The sequence below is a fragment of the Achroia grisella genome, unplaced genomic scaffold (assembly GCF_030625045.1).
Source record: "Achroia grisella isolate CSIRO2021 unplaced genomic scaffold, CSIRO_AGI_Agris_v1 utg1080, whole genome shotgun sequence".
Classification (NCBI taxonomy): Eukaryota; Metazoa; Arthropoda; class Insecta; order Lepidoptera; family Pyralidae; genus Achroia; species Achroia grisella.
The window spans coordinates 717,772-735,361 of NW_026712570.1; the positions used below are offsets into that span (position 1 = coordinate 717,772).

Here is a 17,590-nt window from a genome sequence, read left to right on the forward strand (position 1 = left end):
CAAACCTTCTCTGGACTTCCACGAATATTTCAAGACTAAAATTAGCCAAATCGGTTCAGCCGTTATCGAGTTTTAGCGATACTAACGAACAGTAATTAATTTTTATATATGCGATAATTGTTAATAAAGTTCAAATATGTATAAAAATTAGGAATTATTTGCGGAGAGGCCGGCTATTTTTCAGCAGCCGACTGAAGGAGTCCTATAGCTAAATTCAATTGTCGCTCGCCGGGCTGGCTTCATGCCGTGACTTAAAAGTCTCCTCAGAATGTATTTTCTCTCTACCATCCGCAAAAACCCCATCACATTAATTTCAGAAATGTAATGTAGAATAGAGATGGCGCTAGTGAGCCCCGAGCATAACACAGTGGCGCCCCCAATCAACTTTCTAACGACATTGCGGCAATTGACATTTTATTGCATTAATAATCATACCAAAATCTCTAAAAACAAATAAAGCAAATAAATAAAAATAAAACAATATTTATAGATTTTTTTTTTAAGATTTTGGGCTATTGTCAGATGCTTGCCCTTTTTCAAATTTGTTTACTTAGACCCGTCAGGAAATCTAATTGAAAGATAATCTTAGGAGCGTTGGTTTGTATCCCCTCGGAATAGAGTTCATAATATCCATAGAAGTTATTTCGTTTATACATGAGTGGGCTACAACCACATAGAATATGTAGTGGCGTTTCCTCTTCAGCTTGTAAAATCCGCAGAATAAAAACTATAATATCATTGCAATCGCTGGTTTTGGCATTCTCAATTGTAGTTACACAAGAAAATCTATTCACAAATGCAGTAATGTATTGAAGCATACGTTTTAGGCCTTCTTAACGGCGACGCATTAGTGGTAATACGGGTGTTACTTGATAAAATTGTCTGTACTTCTGATGGCGACGGTTACCACTTACCATCAGGTAGACTGCCACCTAGTTTTCCATTCGAATTGCATATAAAACGTATAGCTACTTGAAAATAACGTACATATAGTTATAATACAGTGTGCAGGCTTTCAAGGCGGAGTGCAACGACCTCGACAGTTGTGCATCAATAAATCAACGGAACCCTTCGCTTTCAGGGTTCCGTGGGCAACGGAAACGTCGGCCGGCCCTACACGAATCGCCTTGAATAAGTGTACCACTGATAACGATATTTGGGTCGAGGGTGACTCGAACGTTTCAGCATATCAGTATTTTATAAGCCTTACATTAAAATAATTTATGTAAAGCCTTAATGCCATTTTTTGGCTAGCTATAATAGCCATGCCAATTTAAGTTTATTTTCCTGTGGAATAAATCTCAAATTTATTTATTATTTATTATTTATTAGTGACCCGTCCCGGCTTTGCGCAGATCCATTACAAATGTTTGAATTTCTCGGCTTTTTCTATACTATAACACGCATGTATTATACATATAAACCTTCCTCTTGAATCACTCTATCTATTGCTGAAAACTGCATTAAAATCAGTTTCGTAGTTTAAAAGATATAAGCGAACAAACGGAGATGGAAACTTTATTTTATACTATGCAAAGACAGGGGACAAACGAGCTTGCGGCTCACCTGATGGTAAGTGATTACCGCCGCCATTGAGCACCCGCAACATCAGGGGAATTGCAAGTTGTCGGCCTTTTAAGAAGGAATAAACTCTTTCTTGAAGGTTTCAATATCATATAGGTAACACCAATGTTGGAAGGTGATTCCACAATGATGATTAAACGCATACTATTTCCCGTGACTTCGCCTGCTTTTTAAAGATAAATAGTCTATGTCCAACCTCATCATACAGTCTATCTTCAAGCCCAATTTGATTATTTCAAGTTCAACCGTTTAGACGTAAACAGGCTGTGATGTGACGTGTCTGTTCGCCTATATCTTTTAAACTACGCAACGGATTTTAATGCAAATTTCAGAAATAGATAGAGAATTCAAGAGGAAGGTTTGTGTGTACAATACTTGTGTATTATAGTATAGAATAAGACGAGAAATTAAAAGATTTGTAATACATCCGTGCGAAGCCATAACGTGTCGCTAGTCATTACATAGTATAAAACAAAGTCGCTGTCGTTGTCTGTCCGTCCCTATGTATGCTGTTGGTTAGACATCCTAATTGTATTATCTGACACGTTACTATGAATTTGTGTTACATGATGCTTAAGTGTTCTTAGTTTGTCCCCAAAAATCATCATCAGAGTCATCAAATATAAGATTTTTATTAGTATACATGTCGTGTACATTTCAAGCGACTTTAGGTGTTTATTTGAATAGATAGAGTGATTCAAGAGGAAGGTTTATATGTATAATACATGATCCCACCCCGTGCTATATAAAAAAAATCGTAAAATCTGTCTGAATGCACAAAATAAAGTCACAAATCTATTGTAAGATGTATCAAGAATTACTCAAATGATAATTAGGACGCTATATAATAATAAATACATAGAAAACAGCCAGTTACAATGTAGTCAAATACAAATATGTTCTCAAAATAATAAACCGATCAGTGGGTCCCATAAATTGCAACTTTTTACCGAGACAGCCGTCGCATGTCGATACAGTGATAAGCGTTGTGCCTTTATGTCTATCTATCACGACATTATATTAATATGTCAGGTAAAACAAGACTCATTATCCGTACCACGTTCATGTCATGCTCCGTTGACGGTACCGTCTTAAAGAAGAAAAGGACGGCTCTCAATATCATACTGACAGTTTGTGTTGAAATATTTATTTATATTCTGTATTGTACCAGATGCAGAAAATATTCGATACTATTAAAATAATAATAATATCTCAGAACAATTCACATACCGCCATCTAGTGGAAAGCTAAGCAGAGGTTATGTTATAGGTACTTAGATAATTAATATTCAAAAATAGATATTTTTTTGTTAGTACATATTTTTTCTATAATATCTCAGGACTATTCTCACAGCGCTATTTAGCTATGCAGACAACCAATGAATACATAGATACAATTTTTTTTAAATATACATATATACATAGCTCCTGCTAACTAAAAACTCCAAGGTCGATCGACGAAGCGCCTATTGCTGGAGTCACAGGATCGCAGTCTCAGTCCACAGGTTCTACCAAGTTAACTTGAGACTAGATGGCGCTGTGTGAATTTTCCTGACAAATTATAGAAAAAAAATGTGTTAACAAAAAAATCAACGTTTTATATTCATTGTCTAAGTACCCATAACATAAGTTCAACTTAGTTTTCCACTAGATGGCGCTGTGTGAATTGTCCTGAGATATTATAGAAAAAAATGTATTAACAAAAAATCTGGTTTTATATTAATTATCTAAGTAACACAAGTTCTACTTAACTTTCCACTAGATGGCGCTATGTGAATTGTCCGGATATATTATAGAAAAAAAAATATAAAAAAAATCTGTTTTATATTACTTTCAAATTACATATAACACAAGCTTCGTTTAGCTTGCGACTAGATGGCGCTGTGTGAATTGTCCTGACTATAGATAAAATGTATTAACAAAATCTGTTTTTATATTAATTATCTAAGTACCCATAACATAAGCTCTACTTAGCTTTCCACTAGATGGCGCTGTGTGAATTGTCCGGTTATTATATTATATTTTTTTTTTCTATAATATCTATTTAGAAAAAAAGATATTATTATTATTTTTATAGAGCTGTGTGAATTGAGTATAGATAAAATGTATTAACAAAATCTGTTTTTATATTAATTGTCTAAAATAACACAAAAACTTTCCACTAGATGGCGCTATGTGAATAGTCTTAAGATATTATTATTATTTTTATAGCATTGAATAGAAATTTTACCCTAAAATAAAACTAATGATGCAGACAAGTAAATGTCATAGTTTACTGGCACTGCAGTAGCAATTGCGGCCTAACTTTACCTATCCACACCCGCAATGCTGACATAATAAGGTTATTTTATTCTTTTTATTTATTTACTAGCTACTCGCCCCGGCTTCGCATGGGTGTACATCATTACATAGTATAAAACAAAGTCGCTCTCGCCGTCTGCCCGTCCCTATCTATGCTTAAATCTTTAAAACTACGCAACGGATTTTGAAGCGGTTTTTTTAATAGATAGAGTGATTCCAGAGGATGGTTTATGTATGTAATACACTAGCTACCCACCCCAGCTTCGCAGGGGTGTATTATACATGTGTATTACACATATAAATCATATAAACTCAGGAATAGAAATGTTTGTGCCGTGCTAGGAATCGAACCAACGGAAGAAAGGTGTGTGCTGCATTAGACTACTGGGGCCGTCAAAGTTCATTCATTATCAATTCCTTCATTCAGTCAAGATAATTTTGATGTTACATTCACGAGTAAATCCGTACATTAGTTTATTCAGTTACCGCATATGTCACGGGGAGTGTTCTGAGAATTGTTCGGATTAATACCAGCTGCTGAGTTTCACCACCGTACCACCCGCCAGAAACTAAAATACCATCCTGATCATCTGGATGAATGGCGGTCCTCCAAAGTACGGTTTTCTAGAAACTTTTTGCCTCGCACAACCACATTGTGGAATCACCTTCCAGCAATGGTATTTCCGAACCGATACGATATGGAAACCTTCAAGAAAAGAGCTTATTCCTTTTTAAAAGGCCGACAACGTACTTGCTATTGGTATTAGGTGTTCATGGGCGGTGGTAATCACTTACCATCAGGTGAGCCGCATGCTCGTTTGTCCCTTGTGTTATAAAAAAAAAGTTATCTATTACGCTAATGATCTAGAAAGAAATTTATTACGATCAAATGATAAGTAGTAAAATAAAGATGTTTGCGTCACGCTAACGCCATTACGGTGTCATAGAAGCCTTGGCCCAGTCGATATAGACCGTGCTAGTCTATTTAGGAATTAGAAAAATTTCAAGGCAAAAATAATACATTTTATTTTATACTAATTGTAGCCGCGACTTCCTCCGCGTGGAATTAAACTTTATTTTTTAAAATAAAAGTTGATTAAGGTACTCCTTATTACATAAGCTACTAAAAAAAGTTCCATCAAAATCTGTCCAGCCATTACAGAGATTATAGGCGATAAGACCGCCTTTTGTGCCTTATAACTTATTGTCTGTTTATGTTGTTTACAATATACTTCAAAGTCGCTGTCGCTGTCTGTCCCTATGTATGCTTAAATCTTTAAAACTACGCAACAGATTTTGACGCGGTTTTTTTAATACATAGAGTGATTCAATCGGAAGGTTTATATATATAATACATGTACACCTGTGCGAGTAGCTAGTAAATAAATAAATAAGTCCATATTATACAGTTATGCATATGTGAATGTAGTTCATATGTGTAATAGTTTTAACATAAAATGTGACCATGTCTCAACAGGTTTGGAATTCCGTCGGGTGCGAGAGTCCATTGTGTAGTCACTGTAACATAGCTCAGTTGTGTTTATTAAAACGTCTAGACCGAGAGACACATGCAGTTTGGAGGGGGTTCATTTATTTCATGCTAGCTGTACACGGGACTTCGTCCGCGTGGAATTTATAAGCTGTTTAAATAAATAAAATAAAAATAAGAAATTACGTCTATTGCAAACAATTTGCTACAATATTACAGTTATTTTCTATTCTATTAATTGTTGAGGAGTCCCCTATAATTGTTGTTTTGAGAAGAAAGAGTACTCTTCTTTCCCCGATCGATCCCCGTCCAATCAAACGGGGAGCGATATTACGACGGCCTGAGCCGAGGTTCGAACCCCTAGTGGTGCCCTCAGACTAAAGTCGTATCCGTCAGGCAGGAGTTGGCCTTCAGCCGCTCCATAATCCTTCCGCAGGTTTGGAGTGCCATCTGCACTCGCCACCTATCGTCCGGTGAAGCTGTAAAACCCAGTTGCATTAGAGTAGTCTGAAAAAAAAACTCTTATTGCGAGGTAGTTTGTATGGTGCATTCTTAGGAAGTTATTATAACTACTAACCTATGAACTATAGTAGAGATATTTTTAAAGGGAGGTCAAACAGCAATCAATCAGCTTAGTAAAAGCATGTTCTTCTAAAAGCCAATATTAGAATTTCATATTGGGTGTATATTTTGTGTGTTTTAAACGGATTTTAATTAAAAGCCTGGTAGTTTAATATTGAGCAATAAAATTAGCAAATTGTCAAATCTAAAAAACTAAATCGAAGAGATAAAAGTAATATTTTGTGAATTATGATGATTTGAAAACGGATTTTAATTATGGACCACCTACACACAGATTCTCCATTTGACGGACCTCACACATTACTATATTTTTTGCTAGATAATTTTGATATTTTAGCTTAGCAAATTGTACGTTAATTTTGCTTAAATATTATTATAAGATATATTCGGTTCCTAATCTTTGCAGGCCCAGCCTAGTGTGGGAATCAATGCTATTGTGATTGTATTGGTAATACTGCAATTTTGGTAAATAAATAAACTATTATATTATTTACTATAATTAATTATTGATTCTCCATTTGACGGAAATTTTCTCCCGTATTGGTCCCACGTTAATTTTGCGGTAAATATTTTGGTATATCCAACAAAATATGAGTATATTGTTTAACATTAATCTTTGCATCCAGCTCTCGGACTAGTCATACAGATATACACCACGTGTCAAACGTGGTGAAGTGTTTAGTTTTATTATATTCATAGACAGTCAGTGTAAGGAATTGTATAATAACTTCGAGTGGTGGTTAACATCCAACCATTTTACTAATCACTATATAACATTCCTGGAAAATTCACACAAAGCCATCTAGTCTCTAAGCAGATTTATGGATATTAGACAATTGATATAAATTCTTAGATATTTTTGTAAATACATACATAATTTGTACCGTGCGTGGAATCAAACACTAACAGTAGTGTTTCAATACACATGTTTGTACCGTCGTGTATTAAATCAAACCATCGGCTCCATTACGTGATGTTGAAATTTTTTTCTGCAGCCATCTAGACCCAAGTTAAGCTAGATGAAGCATGTGTTATGGGTACTAGATAACTGACACATATACATAGATATTTTTTTTCCGTAAATACATCATATTATAATAAAAAACCTCGTGTCAATCAGTCATGAATACAAATGTTTGACCATCGGCTCCATTACGTGATGTTGAAAATGTGTCACAGACGTTGTCGCACGCGTCAGTTAGTCTGATAAAATCAACCTATTTATTTAATTTAATCGAATTAGATGTCATTTTGCGGAAGTCCATTTCACTACTTGAGGATTTATATTATTTTGTTTAATTCCGCTACAATTAGCATGTATGAGACCACAAATATTCGGTGTGGAAACTTGACTACCGTTACGACCTTCTCTAATGGTAATCAAATTCCGACCGTTATTGAGTCTACACCCATATCGCGACACGTATTTCGCCTCTGAACGAGGGATCATCAAGAGTTGAATAGAGTTCGGATATAGCTTGGAAGCCTAGTGTTGACTCTTCGTCCAAACCGCGACCTATTTGTCTGGTTGTATTCAATGACACACCAACCTCCTGCGCCCCTATGTCGTCTGCAGTTACCTACTGATAAAGCTTGTATACACCGTATCGGTCACCTTGCCCTCAGTTAGGGTTTTCGATTTCTCGGTATATCTTACTTCTTCTAGAATTTCTCCAGAGCCATTTTGCATTATATAATCATTTTCTTGTTTTGTTCATGTAAATTAAGTTTAATTATAACTATATTTTTTTTTTTTATTTCATGAAGTAAACTATATTTTTTTTATTTAGGAGTACAATTTTTGTCTAGGATTATTTGCCTTTTTTTCCGTGTCGAATCTAGATGAGTGAAGTGAGAGAGGGGCGCGATTCTTGATAAATAAGCAGGAAGAAATTTTTAAACTCTTGGTATTCAATATTTGAAATGTTTAATTACAGAGAATGTTATTTTTGGGCATTCTATTTAGTTCGGAAGTTTGAGGTTCTAACAGTTTGGCAGCAAGGCTTGTTGTTATTCACCATAGTAGTAAAAAAAAGGAAGAGTGCCTACTGTCTCCCGCCCCGCTTCTTCGCCTACACATAGTACTGTGTACTGACATAGAGTTAAAAAATAGCGCACTTTTTATTCAATTTTACAGATTTTATTTTAATAAATCTCTGATCAGCGATTTTACTCGTCTCGACTTTTGCGTCAATTTCTCATTTTTTCTCGATTCTAGAAATGTCGAGCGAAAACCCTACCCGCAGTTCACTTACCTCACTGGTAATTAAAACTGGTAAAGTAAACAGTCCGCTTAGATATTCCTAATATACCACGCCCAATCGCCACCTCTGCCGTCAAATGCCAGAAGATGTATATCCGGTGGATTTACACAAAAAATTGAATGAGATATATTACTGCGTACCTTAAATGATCTACACACTTGGTCTGAGTGTAATCAGATCTTCTTGAAATTAATAATGAAGTTAGGTAATTCACCATTTAAGCTTTTTTTCTGTGATTACATGGAAAAATAAAATTGTTGTTTTTACCACTTTCCATGCAATATCCTCCTATTTAAACCTTCCTTTGGAGTTCTACAAATATTTCAGAACCAAAATTAGCCAAATCGGTACAGCCGGTCTCGAGTTCTAGCGAGACAAACAACGTCATTTCATTTTTATATATAAGAAAGAAGATATAGTTTTTGCATGTCAAAGTTACAATAATTGCAAAATTGAATTGACTTCTCAGATTTGAGAAAAGTTGGAAGAAGAGGGGGGGGACGAGTCGGTACTAGCCTCATCGTAACTTTGGGAAATTGTACCTAATTTCTTACCATTTTATTTTCTACTAGCTGTACCCGCGTCCGAGTGAAATTTAACTTAATTTTTCTATTTTTTTTCTAAAATAAATATAGCCTAAGTTACTCCTTTTACATCAGCTATCTGCCAATAAAAGTCCCGTCAAAATCGGTCCAGCCAAATGTGACACTGTCAATGACTACGACAACATTAGAAAAAAATTGTTACGTACACCAATGATGCAAAACTTGAAACAGCAGGAACAGAATCTAGGTCCATTCGGCAGACAATGGCAGTTGCGCAATCCACTGATAATGGTCAGATTACCGTCGCTCCCATGCCCCTATAATTGAATCTCGGTGCATGAGAGCTGGCCGACCCCAACTGGGAATAAGGACATGTTCTGGGTGCTCACATAAAGCAATAATACCAACTAGAACTCATAGTTATTTAAACTATTCCATACTATTATTATATACTAACTGAGCCCGCGGGTGCACCCGCATTAAATTTCAATATAAAATATAGCCTATGTGTTATTCTGATGTTTATGCTATGTTACTGTAAAGTTTCATCAAAACCCGTTCAGTAGTTTTTAGGTAAAAGAGTAAAAAACATCCATACTTAGAAACTTTCGCGTTTATAATATTAATAAGATTTCTAAGTTATTACTAAAGCTTAAAGAAATATAATATTAAAATAGTTCGTATCACACAATTTTTATTTTTATTACAATTCAAATTTAAAAAAAATTCAAAATAAAAAAAAAAACAAAAAATAAAATATCTTTATTCATGTAGGTCTATTACAGACTCTTATGATATGTCAAATCTACCGTCAGTTCGGAATGATTTCGAGATGAGAAGAACTGACAAGAAACTCAGCTCGTATTCTTTTCAAATAAATGTTGTACATGTTTACAATAATACAGATTCATTTTTAAATTTAAATTTGGGAGAATACAGTGACCACCAGCAGTGGGACAGCATCACGAAACTATCTCACCAGTGGGGATGTGACCGGGTGTGTATAGGATTCTTACCCACTAAAAAAACCACACAGTGTAGGTACGAGCGCCATTGCTGGAGTTGCGACGTCACGTTAGCATTCTACTCTACGACAGCTTTGTCTTGATGGGGTAGGGTAGGCCCCATCTCGTTGTTAGGGCGACCTATCTCGCCCTACTCAATTGCGTACACGCTGTACGCAATACGCTCATATCTCCGGGGCTATTTGATTAGAGCGCTGCTGCATAGGGATGTACATAGACTATTTTTTAACCACGGTGGTTTCTAGAGGGAATCGCATGGAGGTCAAACAGACTGGTCCATTACTAGTGAGGCCTCTAATCCCCATAACGAACAATCCCCACCCATCATTATCATCATCATCGCAGCCCGGAAGACGTCCACTGCTGGACATAGGCCTCTCCCAAAGATCTCCACGACAATCGGTCCACGTTGCTGGAGGCCTTCCCAGGCTGCGTCTTCAGGTCCGTGGTCGTCACTCGAGGACTTTATTGCCCCAACGGCCATCTGTCCTACGAGCTATGTACTCTACCCCACCCCCCTCACTTGGTATAATATAGAGGCAAAATTTTCAATCTTTACAATGGATAAACTCTAAAAGAAATGCCCAACTGATTTAAAAAATTACATACATTATTTTACATAATAATAATAATCTCAGGACAATTCACACAGCGCCATCTAGACCCAAGTTAAGTTAGCTAAAACTTGTGTTATGGGTACTAGATAACTGATACATGTACATAGATTTTTTTTTGTAAATACATACATATTATATACAAACAATCATACTCATGAATGTAAATGTTTGTGCCGTGCGAGGAATCGAACCCGCGACCATCGGTCGTAAAGCGGTGTGCTAGACCGCTAGACCACCGAGGTCGTCATACTTTTCTAGCGTATATTTTAATAAGTATTTCTTAATATATTTTATTTTAAACTAGCTACTCGCCCCGGCTTCGCCCGGGAGTACATGTATTATACATATAAACTTTCCTCTTGAATCTATCCATTAAAAAACTGGTTCAAAATCCGTTGCGTAGTTTTAAAGATGTAAGGGACGGACAGACAGCGACAGCGATTATGTTTTATACTATGTAATGATTCCTGTACATCCAAAATATATAATAATGAGGATATGTGTCATTTAGAAATAATATTATAAATAGAAATAATCTTTATTCAAATAAACTCATTACAAGCACTTTTGAATAGTCATATTTTGATTCTACCACTCATTCGGAATGCAGATTCATCACAAGAAGAATGAAAACTTGTGTGACTTTTTAATAGATGTTTTTTTTTTTTATATAAATAATTACAGTGTAACAAGTAAGAGGCATGCGACAATCAACATAGAAATCGCTACGCACTCATTATTAGTGTAATCAGATAATATTGTCAGTGATATGTGTTAATACATTTAATTAAATATACTTTCAAAGTTACCTTCGGAATCGATTAGAAAATTCAAACCATTGACTTGTAGTTGATACATAATTTATAGGCCGTGAATAAATGATGTACGACTTTGATTCCTGTTAGTAAAACTTACAAGGTGAAACGTTGTAGTGTATTATTAAAACTTTCATATCGTACACATAACCTTGGATGTATTAAATTCATATTTAGTACAAGTTTTTCATACGCGTAAAACGGTGGACTATCAAGTTTTCGCATTACAATTATGATAAAATAAAATCTGGTCTGTTCTTGTTTAAAATTAAAATTTCTTTTATCATTTCCAAATCTAAATACTTAGTTAATATTATAAATGCGAAAGTAAGTCGGTCTGTCAGTCGCGCTTTCACGCTAAAACTACTACACCGATTGAAATGAAATTTGGTACATAGGTAGTCTAGACCCTGAGATAGGTCATAGGGTACTTTTTATTGCGAAAAAAAGGTTGAAAGTTGTAATTAAATGAAAGTATCGTCATTTCTAAAGCTAAAAGCTTGAAACTTATATTTTAGGTTGTTTATTCAATATAACATTCAGTTTGTAAAAATTACACCCTAAAGTAAAATAGGCGATGAACATTTGTATGAAAATTTGTCAATCGTCGTCTATTCCACAGGGACAAAGTCGCGGGCACAGCTAGTGTCAAATAAATAAAGTTTTCTCAAAATAGCTCTTACCAAGACTACAGAATTCACCTGTAATAATTACTAAGTATGCGGGCTTATATAAAAAAATTACATAGAGAAATTCTACCGTAGCATTCTCAATGCAGATTGAACCTTAATAGGTTTGAATCCGAGCTGTTGCTCTTTACAAACGAATGTAAAACTCTACATATAAGACTAGCTGTGCCGCGTAACTTCGTCTGCGTTTTATTTCCCCACCTTTTACAATATTTTTCATTGCAGCTCCGCTCCTATTGGTCGTAGCGTAATGTTATATAGCTTAAAACCTTCCTCGACAAATAGACTATCCAACACAAACAGAATTTTTCAATTCGAACCATCAATTCCTGAGATTAGCGCGTTCAAACAAACATACAGACTCCTCAGCTTTATAACATTAGTATAGATTTAGGTAACAAAAATGTCGAGAGCAGTTGCATTTCTTGACACAAAATACCGTTTTGAAATATTAATAATGGGCGGCCAGTCCACTAATGAACAAGAGCAAGCGTGGACCGTGGGAACACTTCCCAAGCTATTGTTGGCAGCACAACTTTCTTGGGGTCGACAGCACTGAACCGTCGACCCGCACAATCAGTGATAACCACGATGAATAATAATCGTAATTAAACTTGTTTATCCAGCTAATTAATTAGACAACTGATTTATACATGGTAAATTGAAGACGAAGCTTGATATCTGATAATGGATTATAGATTCACTGTGTATCAATTCGGTAGAACCGGTGATACTTTGGGAGACTTCTGTAAGACACACGCTAGTCTCTGTGGAAAGATAGACCAAGCACTACTTACATATAGCCGGATCGTCGTATATTCCCCTGGAAGAGCCGGGGATCGATTCTTCCTTGTTGCGTTTTGCTCTTCGGGTTTCCACTTCGGATCTGCTGTCCACTTCAGGTTTCACAACTTGAGGAATGATGATGGTTCATAGAGTTCTTTGGCTTAAATTTGTATTTTATAACACTTAGCTACGTTGCAACCGCTGTTCGCATCGAATCGAGAGACAAGACTTCTTTTCGTGATCAGCTGATTGCTGTTGTGATTGGCTATAGTACGACCAGTCAAGAAACTGGTCAGTGATTGGTCATTTCAATTCACTTAGACTGCGTGTGTGAAACGTATATATAAATTAATAAAAATGATAACTAAACACACTGTGTTAAAATGTTCGCCATGAACTCATCATAATGCTAAAGTAGTTTTTATGTCTGTCATCTAGAGACTGAACAATTTATACATCTATACATATAAATAAAATTAAAGTGTCTGTTTGTAATACTGAAACAGCCGTTTTATACTACATGCCTATGAATATAAATACGGTACATACACCAAAATAACATTTTTTACAATTTTGTATGTCTGTCTGTTTGTCCCGGCTAATCACTGAAATGGCTGGACCGATTTTGACGGGACATTTTCTGGCAGGTAGCGGATGTAATAAGAAGAAACATAGACTACTTTTATTTTAGAAATAAAAAAATTTTTAGAAATATAAACATAAATTCCACGCAGACGACGTCGCTGGTACAGCTAGTATAATAATAAGAATATAGATATATTTAGCAAAAAAGGACTCTCAGCATATAGCTGCAGCCGAAGCTGCAACGCTGATTATATGTTGTACATATACTGTACTGTACTGTAAATAATAATGTCTCGCTTAATTCTACTGTCAGCAGCTTGGTTCTGAAACTATCTTCAGTATCAAAAGAATATGGCAGTCATATTACAGAGTACAGCATAACACCTTACACTTACGTAAAGGCATCCCGTGAGAGCTACCACAGGCATCACCCTTTTTTTTTTTTATACTACTAGGGTGGCAATCAAGCATACGGCCCATGTGATGGTAAATGGGGAGAGGGGACGTAGGAGAACGCCTGAAACACCAGGGGTATCACTTGCGCGTTGCCGACCCTTAAGAAACCTTAATATACCCTTCTTGAAAAACCCCATGCTGTATTCTCGTGGGAAAACCTCGGCAGGAAGTTCATTCCACAATCTATGTGTACGCGGAAGGAAACTCCTCTGAAATCACCCTGTATTTTGTGACGGTCTTGATGATATAATGTATATAGGCGATATTTACCCCTCATTAAAAGCTGACGCAGATATTAAAAAACTTTTTTCTCTCCCACAGATCATCCTAGCAGACGAGTGCACAGAAGCGGAAGGACGAGCGTGGCATATGAAACATTTCGCCTGCGCGGAGTGTTCAAGACAACTCGGCGGGCAAAGGTATATCATGAGAGAAGCCCGGCCTTACTGCTTGCCTTGCTTCGATAACTGCTTCGCGGAGTACTGCGACGCCTGCGGAGAACCAGTGGGTGTGGATCAAGGCCAAATGTCACATGAAGGACAACACTGGCACGCAACTGAGAGATGCTTTGCCTGCCATACGTGCAGAGCGAGTTTACTGGGTCGCCCATTCTTACCACGCAAAGGGGCTATCTATTGTTCCATAGCGTGTTCAAAAGGTGAGCCACCGACGCCTTCCGATTCTTCAGGTCCTGGACCTCGACCGCCAAGAGTGCCTCGACCGAGAAGAGCGCCTTCTCCGAAGTCGCCTCCACGAACGCCACAAAGAGGTCCTTCACCTCAACATATAGATGCAGATTCCGAGCCAAGTGTCTCCCTATGTCCAGAATCCCCTCCGCCTCATCCCCCGCCACCGCCACATGCTTGCCTTAGCCTAGACAGAGCGTTGGCAGATCTAAGATTAGAACAGTCCATGACTGAACACCAAATACAACCTACGCCTACTTCTGAAGATCATGTAGAAGAAGAATCGCCTGAGGATTGGAAGCCGCCGCATCCTGTCGAAGCTCAAGCGGTAGTTACTCCGGGGCATTCTTCATCAATGCCGGAGTTAACGTTAGTTGATGGAAAGAAATCTGCGAGGAAACCTAGAGGCGGGAGAACGGTTCGGTTTTGCGGTGACGACAACGAAGCATTCGAACCTGACGAGCCTGTAAGAAGACAGAAGGTGAGAGACGACGACGCGAGCAGCTACTGCAGCACATGTTCTTCCTCGTCCTCGTCAGCAGAGTCCTATACACTACCGACTAGGAGAGCATACGGCGGCGTTAGGATATCATACATTCCCAACGACGTGGTCGCGTGTGCGAAACGTGAACGACAGAGGAAGAATGCTCAAAACGACAAGAACTGTATCATCTCGTGATCTTGGGTTCTTATAGTGCCTCAAAGTCCCTCCTAGTGACACAACCTCCGATACGAAGACTGACTCAAGTAGTTTAGCCACTGATCGCCATAGTATTGTAAGAAATGTTAGTGAAAAACGAATTGTCTTCCTTTATGATATCCCATTATCTTCGCCGAATGGTGCACTACAAAAAAGGGTGTAAGTAACAAATAATATTTATGTAATAAAACCAGGTGTGCGGCGGCATGCGATCGCAGCATGACAGTAATCGTGTTGTGACGTCCACACGAGCGTAATGCATTCCCTATCTATATAAAAGACTTACCTTATGAATAGAGATTTCGACAAATTTATATCCGAACGCATAATTTGTAGTTAATCGTTTCTAAATGTGACGTTCCATTCATACAATTCCACACCTTTTCACGTCACACGGAAGGGTTGAATCATCGCACCGCTGTTTTTTCTTTGTAAAAGTGTTGTTGAGGCCTAAGTTAGTGATCTGATATTGTAAGTACATCAGCTTTAACTTATCCGGGAGTTTAATATATAAATTATTAATCGACATGTTTAAAAAAAAAATACCATATCTTATTCATTAAATGATTAATTTAAAACATATCCCACTTTGCCACTTAGATTAGTGCTAACTGTAAGTTATTTAAGTGTAAGTTAAGTTAACGTTTTGTAAATGTAAAACGAAATATAAGTACAAAGAGGCGATGTATTATTTTTTAATTCACCTATTTTGAAAAACGTGTGTTCAAATATTATACCTATGTAAATAATGTAAGGGAAACTGTAGCTACGATTAGTTTAAAATTGCCTTTGTATTTAAGCAATTGTAACATTGTAAAAATTTGATATATTGTATAGAATAATATAAAAAAACCCCGATACTAATATAATAACAATTAATAAATGGAAGATGATAAACATACTGACGCATTCGCATTCTAAATCACTTTTTTAATATATAAAATCAACTATTTAATTTAAAATATACCCTGGATTTTGTAATACTACATTTCTAAGAATTGAAGGACTCCCTGCGTGAATTACCTCTGTGTAAATCTATATTAATGTTAGATAGATGAGATAGACCTATCTATCTATATAATATTATATAGATGTAAAGTTTGTGAGATTGTAGTGGAGATCTCTGGATCTACTAAACCGATTTATAAAATTCAATTACCAACAGAAAACCACGTTACTTGTGAGTTTCATAAGCAATATAACATCACGCTATAACTAGTGGGAGCTGAGCTGCAATGGAAACTGTCGCAAAAACTAGGGAAATACGCGACGCAGATCAAATTCACGGGTCAGCAGAGCATGGCGTATTTCTTTTCCTTTCATAACCTTGGTAGTAATTTCTTACACTTTTGCTATTTATATTATATTATATTATATTATATTTTATATTATATTCTTCCCTAAATCTTTACATAGTATAACAAAGTCGCCGTCACTGTTTATTCGCTTATATCTTTAAAATTACGCAACGGATTTTAATGCAGTTTTCAGCAGTAGATAGAGTGATTCAAGAGGAATATTTATATGTATAATACATGTGTGTTACAGTAACAATAAGCCGAGAAATTAAAATATTTATAATGCATCCGTGTAAAGCTTTGACGGGTCGCTAGTTACATAGGATAAAACATAGACGCCGTCACTGTTTATTCGCTTATATCTTTAAAATTACGCAACGGATTTTAATGCAGTTTTAGCAGTAGATAGAGTGATTCAAGACGAATATTTATATGTATAACACATGTGTGTTATAGTACAGAACGAGCCGAGAAATTCAAAGTTTTGTAATGCATCCGTGTAAAGCTTGATAGTATGAAATGGAGTCGCTTCCGTTGTCTTTTCGCTTATATCTTTTAAATTACGCAACAGATTTTAATGCAGTTTCCAGCAATAGATAGAGTGATTCAAGAGGATTATTTATATGTATAACACATGTGTGTTATAGTACAGAACGAGCCGAGAAATCCAAATAATGCATTCGTGCAAAGCGACTTGCCAGTGTTCAATAAAGTTATACCAATAAATAAATAACCGTACTACCTAAACAATAAAAACAATATTACTTAAGTGGTAAAGCATAGGGTTTCACAAAATCTATGGGTTATTTTATGTGATTTATAAAACTTTTATGGAGACATAAATATTATTAGCATATTTCAGCGACTAAAGTCAGAATGTTTCCCCCAAAAACTTATTTTATATCGTATTTGTATTAGTGTATAGTATTTTATATGGATGCGCTCGTATAATGTACAAATAAACAATTAATATGTAAGGATGTAATGTTTGGAAAGTTATTTGTAATAACTAAAAACGATTAAAACGGTTTTAAATAACGTCGTGTTTTTTTTAACATATACCTATTACCATGATGAACATATTGTTCATCTTTAGGTAGTATAAAGTGAAGTCGCTTTCGCTATCTGTTCATTTACATCTATTAAACTACGCAACGGATTTTAATACA

General features: G+C 36.2%; 1 protein-coding gene across 2 annotated transcripts in view; it reads left to right on the forward strand.

Moving 5' to 3' along the window:
- Positions 1-15,840, forward strand: part of LOC131842522 (protein prickle-like) — a 583,535-nt gene extending 567,695 nt beyond the window's left edge. For both annotated transcript variants that reach the window (XM_059191084.1, XM_059191093.1), the window contains one exon: positions 14,059-15,840. In XM_059191084.1, coding sequence (XP_059047067.1) covers positions 14,059-15,102 — 1,044 coding nt within the window. In that variant the 3' untranslated portion in view covers positions 15,103-15,840. The remainder of the gene's footprint in view (positions 1-14,058) is intronic.
- The last annotated feature ends 1,750 nt before the right edge of the window (positions 15,841-17,590 follow it).